The 20,801-nt window shown below is 41.3% G+C and overlaps 1 protein-coding gene across 1 annotated transcript in view; it reads right to left on the bottom strand.

The window, feature by feature from the left end:
- MOCOS (molybdenum cofactor sulfurase) overlaps positions 1-10,753 on the bottom strand; it is a 231,078-nt gene extending 220,325 nt beyond the window's left edge. Inside the window, exon 1 of the mRNA XM_056332017.1 lies at positions 10,520-10,753. Coding sequence (XP_056187992.1) covers positions 10,520-10,649 — 130 coding nt within the window. The 5' untranslated portion in view covers positions 10,650-10,753. The remainder of the gene's footprint in view (positions 1-10,519) is intronic.
- Between the last annotated feature and the right edge of the window lie 10,048 nt (positions 10,754-20,801).

Here is a 20,801-nt window from a genome sequence, read left to right as displayed (position 1 = left end):
CCTATAGTGCCAGAGGAAGGCTTTGACTTCGGTCCCCACACCTCTCCTAGTGGGTCAGGTGAAGCTGGGGCCATGGTAGTGCTTGCCAGAAGACAGTCCTGGTTCCATGGCCCTGCAGTGCAGTGATGCCTTCTGTGCTCTGCAGATAAGATTCACCAAGCCTGAACATAAGGCAGCTCCTAAGAAAATCATCATTGCTTCTTCACTCCCAGAAGTCTGGGTTTTTTCCAAGTAGTAGTTTATACCCAAAGATCACTTTAAATTCTATTTTCCAACCAAAAACCCCTAGGCTGCTACAGAAATAGAAGACGGAAAGTTTAAAACTAAAACTTGACAATGAGCTATGAAAGTTACTATTGAAATAGCTTTTTGTGACATGAAAAAGGAATATTGAAGAAACTTACTTTCTGTCCCAGACATCTGCCTCCTTTCCCTGTCCTCACATCCCACCTCCTCCTTCAGCTCAGTGTTTTAGACACTAGAGGCTTTAAAGAATGCAACTGCAGTAGGAATCACCACTCATGATCAACTCTTCTCAAGGAATGTATTTCACAGTATCAAATCCTAAATTGTTGTTATGTTACAAAAAAAATGAGTGCTTCCCAAAGAATAGATACCCCTTATGTTGGAGTTATAATTGTAGTGTTTTTTTCATAGGAGAACCTCTTCAATGCATGGTAATCCCTTCAATGCTGTAGAGATGTTAGATAGGCGTGAGTACATCAAAAGCTGCTATTCTAATTAATGAAAAGTTAAATTCTCACCTAAATCCAAAACCAGAGCCTTTACTCTAGGTTTACTTTGCAAGAAAGAAAAAATAATGATTTTCTGTTGGTTAGAGAAGTTACTCTGTCACTCTGTAACTGATCCTGAAAGACAAAGAGCAGATACAACTGCTAGTGCCATGACTTTTTACTCAAATTCCACTTCAGTGAGTTTCACCTTAGCATGAATTTGGAATAGATTCACTGAAATCCACCATTAATTTCCCCAATAAATGACAGATTTATAGCTGTGGTTTCAGGAAGTTCTACATCAAAGACAACTTCCACCAAAAAAATGGAAGACAGAAAGAAAGACAGAAAGGAAAATGGAAAGTAAGATGGGAAGGTAAATTGATTCTCACAAACATTCCAGCTTTGCAAATTAATATGGCTTTTGGGGGGCATTTAATGTACACAGCAAGTGATTTTCCCATTAAAAATACCATAGTTTTTCTCTCTTCCTTCTAAATTTCTGATTTTGGTGAGTTTGGAGAGATACTAAGTTCAGTGACAGAATATTAACTAGACAGTTAATAATCCTTGAAACAGAGAGCTTAATTTCATTACCAGAAAAAAAAAACCTGCCTGCACCTCCAACAAATCAAAAATAGTTGTAAGCAGCAGAACAGAAAGGAGTTTGTGAGTTCCACTCACAGGGGTGCTCAGTTCCAAGAAAAAGGAAAGTCAGCTGCAGTGCCATTCAGATGTGTCACTCTCCTTACTTCCTTATTCCATCTTCAAAATACACCTTTGCAGATATTCCTTAAAAGTTATTTTTGCATTTTAATGTCTCTGGCATGTAATTTCATGTTACCCAAGCAGGTTTTAGTTTATTTCTTATGTACCACAAGTCTTCCAGTTCTAATGAATTTAAATGGTGTATGTTTTTCTTCATATATATTAGTATTAAATTATCTCCTTTTTAGAAGGGCAACAAAACTGTATTTGTATTGTTAGGCTGTCGCAGCAGCACAGTACCTGTCACTAAACATCTATGCTAAGGTGATAAGAAGAGGATTATTATCATATTGCTATACTTCCTGACTGCCTTCCACAACAGGGTACTTCTCGGGCATTCACATTCTTAAGGGAATACATTTAAAAGCTGTTATTCATTAATCAAATGTTTTGTTTGGTTTTGAACACAAACTATGGTCAAATAACCACAGAGTACAGTAATCTATGTACGGTTTTGTCTGAACATCAATTTGGTCAGCTTCTCAGCTCTGCAATACCAGCTAGTTTAGGTGCGCGGGGGGGGGGGGGGGGGGGGGGGGGGGGGGGGCGGGGCGGGGAAGAAGCACGTCCGCGGCTGGCAAAGGCTCCTTTTTTGGGCAGTCTTTAATTTTACTCCATTCAGTCCATCAGGCAGAGTTCTTGCTAAGCTAACCACTTTTATTTATATGCTTTTATCCAGTCTCATAAGGAGGCAACAGGCATTATCAAAGCAAATTGTCCATCACAACTGAGATCAGCCAGGGCACTAAAAAGTGTCTCCCATTCTGCTCACTGGGCTTATGCACTCCTAAATTGATTAAATCTCTAACAAATTATCTTCCTAGCATGTGATGCATCAAAGAGAATTTTAAAAGTTGCGTACTGCCAGAGCTGCTGAGTAACATTTTGTTTTGTGAGAATTCCAATTGTTTATATTAAAAGAAACTATAAGCAGATAAACAAATAATAAAAATGTGACTCCTAGTCACGTGTTTAGTAAGTCACTTAACAGGTTACACTCCTTAATAAGTTACTTAGGAAATGAGCAGCACAGCAGATGAACGGTGTACTTTACTCAACAGCAGTACAAAGCCTTTTTTTTTTTGAAAGCAAGGCAACATACATTTGTGCCCATGACTGATACTATCAGTTCCAAATTACTGAATTATGACAACTTTAATGCACTGTGTGGCATGAACATAAAAATGTGGAAAATCCTGGGCTTCTGTTTCTTCCTCAGGAAGAAATTACAGGACAAACTTTCTGATACCTGTGTAACTTCACCTGACCTGTTCATAAGTTTGCAAAGGGACACAAACAGCAATATTTGGTGTTTAATTGTGCATTAATGAAATTAATTCACACATTATTTAATTAATGAATATTTGTTCAAATGAACTTCCTGCCATCTTTCCAAATTTTTATTTAGGACATTATTTTGCATACTGCCAGCAGATGTAAGCTTAGTGGTGTAATCATCCTTCCTCAGCCAACCATGTCACCAGAAGTTCACATACCTAGATACCTCTCTTTCAAGAAGGCACTAAGTGACAAAAATCTTGTCCAGTCATGTTCTTAGCTTTCTTTTAAAAGCATTTTAGATCCTGTTGCTCCAGGAACTAACCGGAATGAGCACAGAAATCACACCTTCTTTACTTCTCTTGTAAAAGCCATATTCCCCTGGCTGCTACAAGAAAGGAGGACTGAGTACAATCCTGAAAGCAAGAAAGTGGAAATAAAATAGCAGGGAGGGAAAGATTTACCTCCCAAAGAACTGCCTTCCAATCTTATACGTGTATTTCACATACTGGACAAAACAGCAGCTTCTGCTTTTTTCACTTTCCTGCATGATACTCACAACAGCTGCCTGCCTGGGGTCTCATCCCCATTGCAGACACCTCACAGACCAGCACTTCTCTACAGCAGGAAGACAGTGAAGGGGCAAAGAGTACAACAGCACAGAATGTAACTGGGCTGCCACAAATACTGGCAGGAGCATAACAACTTGCCTCATTAGCAATGAAACTAATTAAGTCTGACTTTTTACTGCTTTGTGGCCTGTCTTTATGCCTCCCTGCCCTAATATACCCCTGTTTCACCATAATTGTAACATTCCTTTCCCAAACCTTCAGTTCTTGACACCACCTTTTTTCACAATACCTCCACAAAACACATCTTCCTCCTAACTAATGTGACAGGAAGCAGTCTGTGGTTATAATAAGCAGACAAGGCAACACTATCAGCATTATTAACTTAGGAAGAGAAAAAAACCTTTACCAACGCCAAGCTGGCATATTCCTAAAAATAATCTTTTTTTTTTAAGTTCATTTTTTAAGTTCAGAAATATATTTAAAAAAAAAAAAACAAAAACAAAAAACAAAAAACAGAAAACAAAACACCTTACTAGTATTTTAGAATCACATAAAGGAAAACATCTCCACTGGTGGCTTGGGCCAAGACCTTTATAAGAAGTCTGAGACATTTGAGAACTCAGCATCCTACTTCCTAAATATCACCTCCAAGTTAAGCATCCCACTAGCCTCCTGCTCTGCAAACATACTGTGCTGTCTACCCATTTATCAACCTCTCATATCAGTGCTTTTTATTATGCAGCACTCTGCAGCATGGTCTTCCTGAATTCAATGACAGTCGTTTCACATCCAGGCAATGCCTCTGCAGCATCTCTCTGATACCACGTATGCAATGAATCAAACTGATCAACAAAAACTGACCTCTCACCTCTGCGTTTGTCTTTTTGTCCTCAGACTGGAAGTACCCTTGAATTCTGGTGAGCAGCTCAGATATGGGAATTGCTACAAAAATTTCAAGAGCATGCCAGGTTCTGATTTTGCAGCGGAAATTCCAGTATAAGTGCAGGGACACCATAAGCAGATCCCATTGGTCTGAAAACTTACATATGCTCTTTAATTCATAAACTTACATTTCATATTTAAAACAAACCCCAAACCAAATCAGATATACATCATATGGAAATATGCAGAAAAAGGCGAGGAAGAAATCGATACCCATCTCACATACAGCAGCATCATAACAACGGAGGACAAACAGGAGAATCTAAAAGGAAGCAAAGGCAACAGAGGGAAGAAAGCACCACTGATGTGGGATTTTGTAGGAACAAGTTTTTGGTGCATTTCCAATTTTTGAGTAAGAGGTAAGAAAGCATCTGGTGCTTTTCTAAATAAAACATCTGCCTGTTTCAATACTTTCATGCACTAATATACATCTTGTGCAGACATTAATTTTAGAGATAATGTATCTTTTAATTAGAAGTGCAATTTTTTTAAATGGGTGGCTGATACCCTGCAGCATCTATGGAGTTTCATAAAGTATCTTTCCAAATCTATTTTTTTTTATCTCCACATGTTGATTTAAAAATCCTAATGTCTACATATGATTATTTCCTCTTGTGAAGAATCTAGTCCCAGCTGATCGACTTCATTTCTAAAATACACCTGAAAATTCCGAGTTCGTGTCAACTGTATCAGGTTTATGGGGTTTGGTATTTTGCTTTTTCGTTCAATGTTCCTGTATTTCAGCCAGTTTTAAACATCTTGTACTACGTCACATAAGTGATTACAGAGCCAGTGTAATGGTGCAGTGGACATCTTTATGTGGGTATTTCAACACCAAATTCAAAGTTAAAAATGGATTATACAGATACTACTTTGAATAAGACAATTCAAGAAAGAGAAGACATTTCCTGTGTCTTTCAGGGATTTTTTTCTTTCCTCTAACTAAACTTTAGTAACTAAGTAATTAAAACTTTATTCAGTGCTGAAATATTACCATGCCAACATCATTGACTACTCTTCACTAAGAGCTAGGTCCATCACTAAGAGCAAAAGAACACCCAGCTCTGGGTGATCAATTAAACGATCAGTCCTGCACAGAGCAGACCACCAACAGCCTTCTAAACCCTGAAATGCAAGAGAAGAAATTCCTGAACAGTACCTGTTACTTCCATGTAGGCAGAGGAAAACATCTGAAACTAACACACAGTTGCTATTACTGCATTAGGCATTAAATCCACTTTGTGTTCCATACACGCTTCCTCTTTGATATCAATTGTTAGGTAATAGCTTAGACAACTACTGCTGACTTGAAATCAACAGGGAACATTAATGCTTTACATAAGCATACATATTGTTTTTTACAAAACAATTGGCAGTACTTGTGCAATTACACTTCCCATACCACAGCTTCTTTTTACGACACCTTTTCCATCCACTAAATGCACCTTCCAAAATGTCTTCTAGCATTTCAAACTGTCCACCAGCAACCTCCTTCAATAAATATAATTTATTTTGCTTTCTTTTCCCTCCCAAATTGGAAAAAAAAAATAATAAAAGTGTTTCACAAAATCAAATCACGTTGTGACAGCGGGGCTACAGAGGACAGAAGCAGGTTACCAGCCAGAGATCTCACAGTCGCTGAGGAGAGTGACCAAGACTTGCAGTGGTAAGAAGAGGAGCTCTCAGCTCACAATTAATTATTGCACCTCACCACAAAATGGCACATATCTTGCTTCTGGTTCAGCATAGACCTTAGAGAACAATCAATCAAACTAAATTTATCCCTCTTTATCAAACTTCTTTAAATAGCATGATGAGACGTGCATATTGCTAACTTGCTCAAAGAACAATATTGCTCAAAGAACCTAACTATAAAAGGTTTTGCTGAACACACACACTCAGTCTTCAAGAATAAGAGATTTAAAAGAAAATATTCATCCACAAATAAAAATTATTAATAATTAGGAAATGAGCAAAACATAACAAACACAAACAGAAGACAGCTACCAGATCAAACAGAACAAACAATCAAAACAAAACCTCTGTGGATGTAAAAAAAACCACAAAAACCCCACAGAAATTATTCCAAATCTTTATTTTTTTAAAGGAAGAAACCAATCTCAGATACAAGGCTGATAGAATTTCTCAATTGACAAGGCAAGCAAACTGGCACAGCAGTAGAGAAACTGAGGTTACGCCTACATTTGCAATTAACAAGCGAATACAACTCTTCAGGCTCACGGTACACTCTTCTTCTCAAGTTTCACAAAATGTGAGCATCAGCTACCTATCAACAAAATTACTCTGAGCTGACACACCAAAATGCATTTCCTACTTCTGAAATTCAGCCAAAACACCAAACTACCCCAAACATGACAAAACAGATAGGCTTTTCTGCGCTCAGAGGACAGAGTTGACCTTTGCTAACCAAGCCACTAAGGACTAACTCAAAGTGCACGGAGGAGATCTGCTTTTCCCATTCTCCCACTTACTGGAAAAGTCAGTGCAAACAATTAAACCAGCAATATAAGTAAAAAGTTTTAATTTTGTTTAAGGTCAGACCGAGCATCATTCCTTAACTGAATAACAGAATAAGCTCTCGTACAGGTGACCTGTTCGTGGGACATCATTTGACTTCCAAAGAAACAAAGGCCAATTCTCCTACTCAAAGCTTAGTTTGCCTTTCCTCTCTGTTTAACAGGCAAGCTACATTGTTACTGTTGTATGTAAACACAGACATCACAAATATGCATACTACTATGTTAACACATGATTTGTCACATGACTGTTGAAGTACAGAACGGTGATTGATTAGACATTAAATATGACAGCGCATCTTACCTCAGTTAAAAGACTACCTTAAAATAGTCAGCTGCCCTTAAAACATACATGATTGCTAACACGCACTGTTTTTTATTTGGGGGATGAGTATCCACTGCTTATCGCTCTTGGAAAGCTCCCACTGAAATGGACACAGCTATCTTAGAGGAGAATACTGGCACACAACTGAAACTGGAAAGTTATCTTGGGATTAAATGCTTCATCACAAATCATGTCAGCTTTTTCTTTTTTCAAACCACAATGCAAACTGAAGCTGATATTTTCTTTGCTATGATAAACATCACAGAAGCATATTCATCCCCATTACTTAACAACAGAACCTATAAACTCCCGCTGATTTCTTTATCATTTTCTAAAGCACAATTTACAATCCTACACTGCAGATAAGGGTACGCTGCTCACAAGATTAAAGTCAAGGTCACATATTGCACATACTCTGCTGCCTGTGAAACAGGGATCTGTTTCACAGGCTCCACATATATTTTTAGAAGGGCCTGCTCTAGCCATCAGCTAACAGCCCTTGAATTACAAAAGTGAAGATAAACTTTGGCTTAAAAGGTAAAATTTAAGGCTTCTGTGCCAAAACAGACAGACCCCTGCTGATTCAAGGAAGTAAAGTACTTCCTTTTATCCCTCCAAAAACCTGAAGGGTAATTCCCCAACACAGTCACTATGAGCCTAACTTTCCTTCAGATGGAGCCAAGGGTGAAATCCCAGATTTTGACAGGGCAACAGGTAGACCACCTTTGAAAAATCCTGTTTTTATAGTATGCCAGTAGCCAGTGTTCCCCTATATACATCTGTTGTACCTTCTCCTGAACAGGCACTTGTGCAACTATTCATACTAGAACTGCAAGAGAAGCGCAAGTACCATGCCAGCAAAGGTTTATAACACAGAAAAGGTTTCTGCCTCCCCCAGAGAACACCATTTGCACAAGATGTCTTTAGTGGATGCCACCAAATAACAGCAATCAGGAAGAAGCGAATACACTGATATGCAATAATTACCATTATTATTACATGCTGCTTACACAAAGATGACACTTCCAAAATTGAGCATTAGGCTTAATTCATGGATATCTAGAGAGGACTCCAAAAAATTGTGTTCACATAAAAAGTGAGCAGCAAAATCTGGATTTTTATCCAATTTTAATGACGGGAAGATCTTTGAGGCATGCCCCAAATAAACAGACAGAGCAAGACATTACTGTTACCTACCTAAAAATAGAGCTCATGCTCTTCTGCCTAGCGGAACTAGTTAAGACTGTTCTTTCCTAGAAGGGATTAAATTGCAGCACCTTTGTGCAGTAGGGGGACACACAGCAGAGGTCAACCCTATGACCAGCTACCAGGTTCCTTAGGGAATCAGCATTCATACAATCAGGACTTACCCATAATGCTGACCCAAGGCCTCCAGAGATGTAAAACTTCTCCCTCATCCCCTAACCTGCATGTTCTAGCAGTTCACTGAAAATGCTTAAGTAGCTAAATGCCTGAAAGACCCACTAATTTTTTGTAAGTCACTTAGAGAAGGCCCCTTTATTTACTATTGCTGCTGCCAACTGGTACAGCCACCTTTTCTTTGCATTATTTCAGCAAGGCAACAAAGACCTAGAGCTTTAAAAGACATTTATGTAACAACAGCAGTGTGCTGAGACCTTCAGCAACTGGGGATACAACTACATGGCTAAATAAAGGGAGGCCAAGGAATAAGTACAAGCAACATGCTTATCATCCATACTGCTCCACCATCAGCCAGTTCCTCTGTCCTGGACAAGTCCAACTAGTCAGATACAAGAGACACAGATGTGTAAGGCAGGGGACACAGCCTTACACACTTTGTCTGGGAATCTGTCCCTGAACACCCTTTATTTGGCACTACTGGCATCCCTTGCACGCACAAGCTCTTGACTAGAGGAGATATGGCCCTGTTCTTAAGATAAGAATCCCATACAGGACACCACGTGTATGTACAGTGATCAGTTAAGGACACTGATCTTCTTCATGGAGGTCACAGGCTTTCAAGATGAATGGGCACATTAAAATTCTGAAGGGGAAAAAAAAGGGCAAAAGGAATTTGCAACCGAGGTCACCTTACCATAGACTATTATGTGAATTCAACTAGCTAATATTATAACAGATTCTATTTTATAGCCTGTATTTGGTTTTATTTATCTTTTTCTGGAAATATTCTGAATTATCTATCAACCACAACTTATTTTAATAGGTTGCGTGACCAAAGTATAACTCAGTAGCCTACATTAGCCAAAACGTTTTTAAATGGAGGCAAACTCCTAACGCTCTGCCTTTGCAGTGATCTCCATTTGGGAACCCAGACTGACTGACCAGAAATCGTTTATTAGCAGATACGCTTTATTTCAAAACTGAGGAGCCTCATGAGAAATAAGCCTGGCTCTCGGAGTGTTGAAAAGTCATCTGCCTAAATGTCTAAACAATGTTCCAGTTACAAAACACCCACTTTTCGTCATCTGGCCTGAATTCTGAACAAGCAATCTCTTGTTATCAAACTTCCACTGATGCAAGTAATAGGACTAACACCAGACTGTGAAATTAAGTCACTGAACCTTTGTTGAAGTTCCTCAAACTGCTGCTTGAAATTAAGTTGCTTTCCACATCTTTCTAAGAGAATAAGTGTAACTCCATTCTTTACTAAACACCTGTGTGCGAGAAAGCCTGCTCTTGCATTTGATCACCGAAATTCAAACAAATGGCAAAGAAGAACAGCAGCACGAAACTCAACAGAACCTGTGTGGTTTAAAGAGCGGTTTCAGGACATCCAGATCCACACTATTTACTCTGCTCTCCAGTCTTGTTCATTTCCCAAGTACTTTGAAGTGCTAATATCATGGACATTAACAACTTCTTCAGGTAAAATGGCTTATTGTAGTGTATCCATCACCATTAGATTTGAAGTAATATATTCACGCAACGTTTGATGCTGGGGGAGGGGAAACCTATATAAACCCGCAAAAGTAGTTTACACATACTTGCCTCGCCACAAACCTTCACTAGACAAGGCCTGTTGTACCATTTTAACTTCCCTCCCTCCCCCTTCCTCACAGCTCATTTCACGACTTGTTGCGGTTCGTCAACGCCACTGCTGAGCCCCCGGCACCCCCGCGGCGCTGCGCCGGAGGCGGGGAGGCGGGGGCGGCTGCACCCCCGCCGTGACGCTGCGGGGCTGCGCCGCGGCCGCCGCCTTCCGCCCGCCCCGCCCGCTCCCCCGCCGCGCCCCGCACCGGCAGTTTCCCGCCCACGGGCCGGGCGAGCCGGGCCCGGCGCAGCCGCCCCCGCCCCCGGGCCGCCCCCCGCGGCCCCGCCCGCCCCTGCCCGCGCCCCTGGGCTGCGCCGGGCCCGCGGTACCTCGGAGCCGGGGGAACTCGCGCTCCCGGAGGCGGCGCAGGTCGCCGCCGTACCCGTACTGGCACCCGGCGGGGCAGGCGGCCTGGAAGGCGCGGAAGGAGAGCAGCTCCCCCCGCGGCGCGCCGGCCATGCCCGGCTGCAGGCGGGAACGCGGGAGCGAAAGTGACAGAAACGGCAGCGCGGCTCTCCGCAGGCCGCCGAACCTCCCCGCCGGCAGCACGGCAGGCGGGCACTGCGGCCAGCACGGCCCGGCCCGGCCCGCCTCGCTCCTCCCGCTCCCGCCCCCGCCAGCCGCCTGGGGTGCCCGCGCCCCGCCTGCCCGCCCAGCCCCGGGAGCGGCGGCGGGGCCGGGGCTCGAGCCAGGCAGGGCCCGCCGGTGGCTGGGGCCGGAGCACAGGGAGGCGGCGGCGCGGGGCGCGCTACGGAGCGGGCCGGGCGGCGGGTGCTGGACGCCACCGGGCCGGTCGTCCGAAAGCGGCGCCGCGCCGGCCCCGGCCCGCTCCCGCCGCAGGCAGCAACGCAGGCGGGTCCCCCGGGCCGCCGAGCCGGGCAGGGCCGGTCCCATGTGAATCCTCCCGAAGGACGAGGCCGTCGGGTGTGGGCGCACGGCAGCAGGCGTGCTTCTGCCCGCATCCCCGCCTTTGGGGCGCGCTGCGGAAACGGGGATAGCTCAGGGAAATCTCTTTTCCCTAAACTTTTCAAATTCAATGCTCAAATTTTCCTCACTTCATTTAGATGCTGCTCCTAATAGGTAGTGGAAGTCACATGCTCACACCTTGCATTTGGTGCATGGTACTTTTTCACCACACTTACACAGCTCTACTGGCCGTAGATGCCATATGGTCAATGTATAGGACTCCAAAAGCCTAAGGAGTGATAGGGGCTGGTCATCAGGTGTAGAGAGACTGGTAGCCATTCATGTAAAAGCTCTTGCATTGTAGAATAAACTAACCACACACATACAGGAAAAAATCATTGGCAAATGAATAGTGGGTGTGTGGGTGGGTGTATTGGATTTTGTTTTGTTATTTTTATTGAAAAAAACCAGAAATCCCTGATCTACTATTTGCGCTGAGTTTTTTCTACTCATCATTCGCAGTCTGCAGAGCGTCAAAGGACCCCCTAGTCCAATACTAAAATAAAATGCGTGTGTTAGGATGGATCTGCACCCAAATTCTGGTGAGGCAGACTCTTCAGTTAGATTGCTTGAAATGCTATCCATTGATCATCAGTGAAATGGGAAACTACCAAGAACAAACTTCAGCCCAAATTGAACTGTAAAGATTTTCACTTACAAGGCAGTACTGAATAAAAGCTATGCAGAAAATTAAAAAATAAGCCTGACATGAAACAGCACGCTAATATGCTCCCTATTTTATATATTAGGAGGTTTTGCCCGATTTAAACATATAGCTCTGCCTTCAAGGTTCTAAGGAATATTTCTATAAAGCTATAAGAATATGTTTGTCCCTAACTCTGTATTCATGATCAGGACAGGTATATAGTACTGCATCTCATTCCTGGATGCAGCAGTACATTTTGGCCTAGCCAATGATCTTGTCAAGACAGATTACCAAATGAACCTTACCGTACATGCTTCCTTCCAGATGAATAGGGCACCTATGGTGAAAATGAACAGTTGTCATCAAGTGGGAGAATGGTTTTAGCTGATGTTCCTGAAGTCACTTCTTTTTTTAAACCAGAACCTTGCACCAAATACCATTTTTTAAATTTTATTAATCTACACATTGCAATTTAGAAGGGCCTATGCCATCACTGTGACTTTTTTTTTTTTTTTTTACTGCAGATATATATAGAAAATATCTGCCATGGATTTTCCCTCATATTTCTAGCTTCCTGTTATCAATTTCCAGAGCAATTTATTTATATTGATTGCTATCCATAGTTCCCTGACCATTTTTATATGCTGTTTATGTCAAATAGTTGTTTTCCTTATTGAACAAAGGCTAGTTTTCCCTACCAAAACTGCCTTTTCTTGACAGAATGCAGCCTTCTGATCTTATAAGTTCATCTTAAGGTTTTATATTCCATTCACATTTCTGTGTAAAAATGGTTCCTCACAATTTCCGCATTTATTTTTCCCTTCTGATTTTGGAAGATTAGCCCTTTGGAAGCAACATGTGCATGGAGATAGCGCTAATGTGGAACATGCTCTGTTTGCGCATTGCATGTAAGGTGGTGATGATCACTGATCATTGGGGAGCTACAAATTTACAATTCAGGGCTTAGTACATCTTCGTCCATCATAAAGGCTGACTGGAATGTTCTAAATAACAAGAAGCATTAAGGTTACTGTGTGTCAGTATAGAACTTTTTGTGTTTGGAAATTAGAATAACTTGTGAAAACTAACTACGTTTACTGCTGACTCTATGTCTGAGGTAAAAACTGGAGTTTTCATGGAATTTCCCCATGAAACAGTTTTTCCATCTGCACATGGCAGATGCACAGTTACAGAGTAACTTTTCCTCTTCTTTGGTTATTAAGTGAAGCCAGGGGATCAGTCCATACATAAATTAAGTAATATACATTAGTGGACGGATATGCCTAGAAAGTCGTGTTAACAAAAGTGTAAAGTCTTAAAATGCTGTTAGTGAAAAGATCGTTGTGCACGTGCACCAGGCACATAAACTGCATGCATTAACCCCCCGGCCATGCACACACGCACACAGAGTTTTGCAGGTTCTTTCCTTAATGGAGGTTCGGTAGCAGAAACAGAGCAATTTAACTTGCTTTTCCCAAGTTTTAGCAGAGTGAAATAATGCCTCCAGGTAATCTAGTTAGTAAGTTTCTTGATTTGTAAATGTTAACATGTAACACTGCCATTTCTTGGAAAATTTACAAAATAGGAAAAGGTTTTTTTTAATGTCTTCACTGCACTGGGACAATATTTTTTTCTCTCTAACAACTATTCAAAAGCACTACAAGAAACAACAACAAATAGACTCCACACAAATGCTTTGCAAACAACTATAAAAACAATATACTTATCTATAAAGGGGTTGCGTTGTCCTCTTGCAGCTTTATAGAACAGCAATGGGATTGCAGTATTGGACTGTATGAGCAAGAGAGGTTGCCCCTTCCTTGTAGTAGCCTTAGGAATAAATTAATGAAAACTATGAATCAGAGCTTATGGACATGGTTGGATATTGTATTAAAGAGTTAAGCAGTTTGGAATTGTGTAACATGAAGCATGCAGAATATTTTAAACAAACATAACATAGTATGTACCGCAAGAAAGGTCTTGGAATGGAGAGGTTTTGCTCTCAAGCAGAATTTTTGCCAGCAGAAAGTCAGATACTGCTCCAATCTTCCACTGACACTGAAAGCATTAGTGGAAATTAATGCTACAGCCATCAAATGATTGCACAGAGGTCAGCACAGGCACAGCCTTGCCTTTGTGGTTGTATGTTAGGAAAAGCATTACTAGCTCATTGCAGCCCAAATCACACTTGCTACACATTTAGGTGTGACATAACCTTTCTCATTTGTTCTGTATACACAAAATGAGTTTTCACCCTGCTATATTCTTTTTCATGTTCTGTCATGGAACAATAAAATAAAGACTATTTTGCTCATTCCAGAGACATCCTGATGTGTGCACACACTGCTCCAGTCTGATTAGTTAACTGGTTGATCTGAAAAGATGTGCAGTATCAGAAACTAATGCAGTTGCTTACTGACTGTAAACAGTTATTTATTGACTATAAGGAAAACTATCTAATTCACCACATGTTTGCAATTGGTTACAAGAAATCCACTTCTTGTATGTCCCTTTGAGCCTACCAGTTACAAAAAGCTGCTAGAGCATGTATGGCAAAAGTCAAGATTACGTCTAGTTTATCCCTGTGCGCATTTAAACAACAGCAAAACAATATATATACACAAGAAAAAAAATGGTTATTTTTTCACTGACATCTGATATTCTGTTTTGCACGTGGGTTGTTGTCTTTAGTAATAAAAATAGTCGTATTTCTCCTCAGAATTAGGGCTGATCATTGTAAGCTGTTTAGTTTGTTGGTCTGTGGCGATTTTCCACTGGGGGCAGGGAGGGAGGGCGGAAGAGTCCTTTAATCCACAAACCTTCAGCAATGATACTTCAGTTGTAGCAGAGGCAAGCATGAAAACACAGTTTTGGTGGCTTAAGTGGAAGAAGGCTATTGATTAAAATCATGGAAGATGCTTCAGCACTCAAAGGACTAACTCGAGCTCTGAAGTAGGTTGGCAAGAGCGTTGCCATGGGCTTCGGTGGGACTTGGGAATTGCTCCTCAATAACTTACTAGCAGAAGAATCACTGAGAGACACAGCGGAGCTGTCCCTGCTCGCTGGCTCGCCATGTGTCCCCCAATGCTGTCAGGGCTGTGACTAATGGCACCCATTAGGTGCTTATTGCCACCTCAGTAGCTACGGAGAAGCATTTTAGGAAGGGAACATGAGGAAGACAGGGAAGCAACCCCTCACACCACTGCAGGGTGCAGTGGGAAAGATGCAGCCCTGGCATGGTCATAACCCTATAAACCTCTGCATCCTCCAGGCCATTGTGGTCAACCACTTCCAAGAGAGTACGGCCATGCAGCGCACAGCCATACTGCTTAATCCTTCCCCCATGAGGGCCAACATTTCTAATGAAACCCCGATCAGCAGTCTGAGAAGAATTCTGAGCCAGCAGAGCAAACAGCTTGAGCAGAAACACAGGTACCATGCTGATTTGGTGGGACTAGCCATGCAGCCAGCAGGATGGGTCACCTCTCAGTTCTCTGCCCTTTTTGCCTTCCCATTCCACTAATGCTAACCATTTCTTAGTAACTTCAGTCTGTATGTCCTACCCCCTTCTTCTCCAGTCTATTTGCAGCACATGTTCTTTTCTAGTTTTCGTTAAACTTGGCTAATCCTTGCCCACCAGAGCCCCATCCCTTAAAAAAATAGCAGCTATCATGACATAAGAAAGGAATCTCTCAGTGGCACAGCTGGTGCGTTCTGCCCCATTTCCACACTCCTTTTTAGGCCTGTGCTTTTAAATTCTAAACTCTGGGACATAAACCCTTTTTTCTGCTATTACCGAATGCATTTGTTCAGTGTTTGATGTAATCAGCTCTGGTTCCAAGGCAAACTCCAGTCCCCACCTTAGGCAGCAGGTGGTGAGCATCTAACGGGTTTAGGCCATAAGCACTGACACTCGATGAAAGTATTTAATTCCTTCAAGTGTTACTATTAAACTTTATGTTCAAAGGGTTTAACAGTTATTAAAATATGATTTATTGCAACAGCATGACAAAGCTTTGTGTTGCTAACGAGAATCCAGAAGTTCAAAGGAAGACTTGATCACATAAGCCTCTGCTTTTGAGAAGCTGATTGTGCTGCAAATATGACATGCATGAGTTTGACAAACTAGACCATCTCTCATTAAGTCATTCCGACTAAAGCAGATTTCAGTGGAAAGACATTAGTGTGCACCCCTTGTCACCCTAAGACTCAGGCAGGGGGCAATGCATGGAGATGGGAGGAAAACTGAAGGAAACACAAAACCAAAAGTTATTTTAACAAGAGGGGCCAAATCCAATGTGTTTGAAGAGCCACGTTTCCCACGTGGAGACCAGAAGTGAATATGGTTTGGGATTCAGGTTCTACTGCTTGTCCTCAGCTGTATCGCCTGCCCAGGCAGGGCAGTTTTATCATGAGATGCCTGTTACAAATCAGTACTGTGCACAGAAATCAACATGAGTGATTATGCAGGGCTGGGTTTAAAATGATAGGTTTCATATCATAGCACATCCACTATGACTAGAATTTGTAAATGCATGCAGCATACTAATGGGTTTTGCTTTTAATATAATGTATCCAGAAAATATAAACACTTTCGATCTCTGACAGGGCTACAAGTGTCAGGAAGATATTTCACACTGAATTATTAATGTGGATTGGAGAGTCATAATCTTGCTGGTTGAGGCTTAGTGATACTGACTTTAAATGGCAAACAGCTTTTTACAGTTACAAAATCCAAAATGTTTCGTATATCCACCCACAGAAGGGCAGAGAAGATTTCTGTACTGCATAATAGATGCAACATATCCACGTATGTGTTGCTTATAACCATGAAGCTTACAGTTTATACCTGTTATCACAAGCTACCCAAAAACATTCCCAGCAGTTCAGCTTTAACAAGCTGGCAACTATGTCAAAAATTTAATTCTCTCTTTCTTTGAAACAGCTTTGCAGACATAAATATGTACCTAAATATGCAATAATGTTTCTCATCCCATTTCCCTTCCTTAAAAGCTTTCCATTATCATTTGATTGTTCAGCCTGAAAAATTCAGAATCTTTTGTGCAGACTAAAAAACAATATGAAACAAATATGTGATGAGTTACTTGTTGAGCTTCCTTATTTTCAATATATGGCTCAGAATTATTTTTTATTTTTAAGATAATTATTATCTGTTGAGATGATACATTTGACATCTCTCTTCAAACACAAAGCTGAAGTATATTTGATGCTGTTGACCAGTTTTGCCACTTCTGGTAGCACACTGAGGTATTGTGATAGTGATTTTCATGAGAAATTTTTGCTATATAGATTCTTCCACATAAAAATATTCATTTCCAAACACAAGAGCTTTCACTTGGAAGATACTTCACCCTTGGTTTCTGAAGTGCAAATGGGTGGTGGGGAAAACAAAGATCACCTTTGATAATTTAAAATAATCCTGTTCTTAGTGAGTTTTGACAGTCTTTTCTGTGCTTGCAGATGGGTTCCAAGCTATAGCAGATAGTTCACTACAGTAAAAATTCTTATTCTGTGCACACAGAGGATTTGACGTAAGAGCTAGCTGTTAATCTTTTTTCTTAAAGTTTGGGAAAACAGTGTAAGAAGAGCTTACCTCTGTCTTGATACTAGAAGCCTTAACTAAGTGATTATTGCTTGTATTTTTAATTTCGGCCTTTTACAAAGTGATTTCTAGTAGCCTGCAATTAAAACATAAATAAAAAAAATATTAGAACTTTGATGGAGTCTCAACTACCTGAAATTCTTCTTTTCTTCTGAATTCTGAAAGTCACTGCAGTTATGATTCATGAATTTAGAAATATTGCTTAGGAGTCTTACTTTATGTATGACAGTAATGTATGCCATCAGCTATGAGCAGTAAGTTAGGTATGATACCCTGACCAGCGGCCAGTGTTTCACACACCTGTAAGCAATCTATTAGGTAAAACTGAACTGGTACAAAGAAACCACAGAGTATTAGTATGCTTATATAATTCTCCAGCGCAGTGAAATAAATCACACCAGAGAAGGGGGAGAGGCACCTGGGCTTGACCAAGTAGTTATAAGAACAGAAAAGGGAAGGTCCTGGGTTCCTGTTGTGGTTTAAACTAGCAGGCAGCTAAACACCACACAGCTGTTTGCTCACTCCCCCCACAGTGTGATGGTGGGGAGGTGGGCAGGCATTGGAAAAAAGGTAAAAAAAGGGTTGAGATAGGGAGAGTTTAATAGGGCAGAGAAGGAAGGGGAAATAATAATAATGATAAAAGGATATACAAAACAAGCGATGCACAACGCAATAGCTCACCACCCACTGACCAGTCCTGAAGCAGCAGGCTGCCACCCCCTGGCTAACTGCCCCCAGTTTTATTGCTGAGCATGATGTATGGTATGGGATATCCCTTTGGTCAGTTGGGGTCAGCTGCCCCAGCTGTGTCCCCTCCCCGCTTCTTGTGCACCCCCAGCCTTCTCGCTGGTGGGGTGGGCTGAGAAGCTGAAAAGTCCTTCACTTGATGTAAGGACTGCTCAGGAACTACTGAAACATCAGTGTGTTACCAACATTATTCTCATCCTAAACCCAAAACACAGCACTACACCAGCTACTAGGAAGAAAATTAACTCTGTCCCAGCCAAAACCAGGACAGTTCCAAATATTTGAACACCCATATTTCCCATGGATTTCACATTTAACCGTCGAGCACCTCTGAAAAGGAAGACCTCCCATGACTCACATTTTGTAAATGCATTTAGAAAAGCACATGTGAGTTTTGAGTTTCTAAGTACATGGTAAATCTTTGGCATATTTTCACGTAATCAGAGAATCTTCAGAAGTATTTCAAAGTAGGCTTTGATAGAAAACCCTCTTGCTTGCCCTGCTGTTTTGTGCAGAGGAGATGTTTGAAAGCTGGTGAAGAAGAGCTGTTACGTAAGTGCTGATCTCCACCCCGATTTTCCACTGATTGTGACATTTAACCTTAGCTGACTAGATCAGCAAAACAATGTATAAAGCTGCTTAAGAGAAGGAGCGGTCTGACTTGCTGGTGAAGCTTCAGACAACTTCATTTACTGCTGGCGCAAAGGCTCGGCTCCCATGGGCATTTCAACATGAGGCAGTGCGGCATCTCGGGCTTCTGGCACTTAGAGGCAGTGTCATTTCCAAATATCCCCACAGGCTCTTTCCTGTAACCCATGGGCAGAATTAAGGAAGAAGCCACAGAAATCAACTCATCAAGAAGTAATTTAAACTAATAGGAACAAATCACAGACAGAAGTTGGGGAGATTAAGCTTATAGGGAACTAAACTCTGTCCAGATCTCCTGCTTGCCTCAAGTCTGGCTGGAAAGAAACTGCTTTCTCCCGTTGGTGTTGTGAACAAGCACACTGGCAAGTGATAAACCCTGAAAGTTAGTGCTTATAGGGTTGCAGCACAGCATCCAAAGCCCTAATTCAAAACAGGGAATTCAAAACAGGAATCATACTGCTCAGGACTGCTATATACACAGAGTTCACTGAGTCTTCCACAGCAGAGGTTCCCTTAGTGCTTGTAGTCTGATGGCAGATTAACTACCACAGAAAAATATTTAATCTCAGTGGACTGCATTAAACCTGGTGAACTGGATTCCAGAGCACTGTGTGAAGGTGTCCTGAACCTTCTTCCCACTAAATATTCACTATCAAAAACATTTTTAATTTTGTACGTTATCAATTTCTGGATAGAAAAAGACTGTACCATTTATAACAAGAGCTGAGTCCCAAGACCAGTGGCATTAGTAAGGGTCATTAGAACTTTCTTGGACTCTATCTAATGACTTCAGAGTTTGATTCAAGTCTGTGGTTTTTAATAGTGAAGAGCTATACTGCCTACCCGAAAAGAGGAATAATCACCTTGAGTCTGATAAGATAGATAGATAATGGAAATGAGATTAAATTACTGCACAATAAAACTTGTGCCAATTTACAGGTTAGGGTTTAGAGTCAGATATGCAGCAGCAACACTCCAAAGCTTCTAGCATTTCAAGCTATACCCTTTAAAAGTTTTCATTTAAATGTTTTATGCTTGACTTTATAAAAAATTAAAAGAAAGAGAGTTTTCCTACAATTAAAAAGTATTCTGTGTAATTTTAGAAGGGGCTGCATTTTTTAAAACGTTGGGAGGTAGCACTCTGTAATTGGAGTTGACACTTGGCAAAGTGAACATGCACACTTGACTGCCAGGATGTCTCTCATTTTGCCTCCATGCACATGGACACATCCTACAGCACCTGACTGGCAGGCAGCAGCACTCGGTCAGTTCTTCAGCTTGCTGAAATACCTGGGTAGAGCACTGGAAACAGCCAGACAGTATTTATAGTACACAACAAAGAATCAGGGGGTTTGTGAAAAGGAAATTAAAGAGGAGCAATTTCTGGCTTCCCTCAAATTCATAGAAAATATTAATAGCATAAGAAAATAAGAAAATTTTGCATAAAAGTGAAAGGCCAGGGAGAAACATAAAGCAAACTCCCTTTTAAACAACAAAGAGACATCTACCTGCCAGCTGTCATGTAAGCGAAAGGAGTTAATGTTAGACCTTGACAGGCAAGTCTGAGAAATTTGTTATGCTGATAGTGCTCAGATTTTTTTTTGTGTGTGTGTGTGGTTTTTACAAGGCCCTTTTAGACAGTAACAAATGAAGAAATAGAAAGAAAGGGAAGCTTTGTAAATAAGACAAAGGGGGGAAATCAAGTCAGTCTCATAAAGGCTATGACATGAATATAATTAATCTAAATGAAAACCTATAGCAACAAGAAGTGACTTCTGGGATTTCTCTTTGAATAACATACCTGAGACTATCTCAGCTTTTCCACAGCTAGCCAAAACTGTGGATAGATAAATCTTTCTGTGCTGGCAATCTCAGTGTGTTTGCTGCGTGGGTCTGGCAGTGGTGCTCACAGCCTTATGCTGGCAACACAAGCCCACCATTTCTAAAAATCAGAGATTCTTGAATTTGTAGTGAGAAGTTA

Source organism: Falco biarmicus, chromosome 3, assembly GCF_023638135.1.
Source record: "Falco biarmicus isolate bFalBia1 chromosome 3, bFalBia1.pri, whole genome shotgun sequence".
Classification (NCBI taxonomy): Eukaryota; Metazoa; Chordata; class Aves; order Falconiformes; family Falconidae; genus Falco; species Falco biarmicus.
This window is presented reverse-complemented; position numbering and strand designations above follow the sequence as displayed.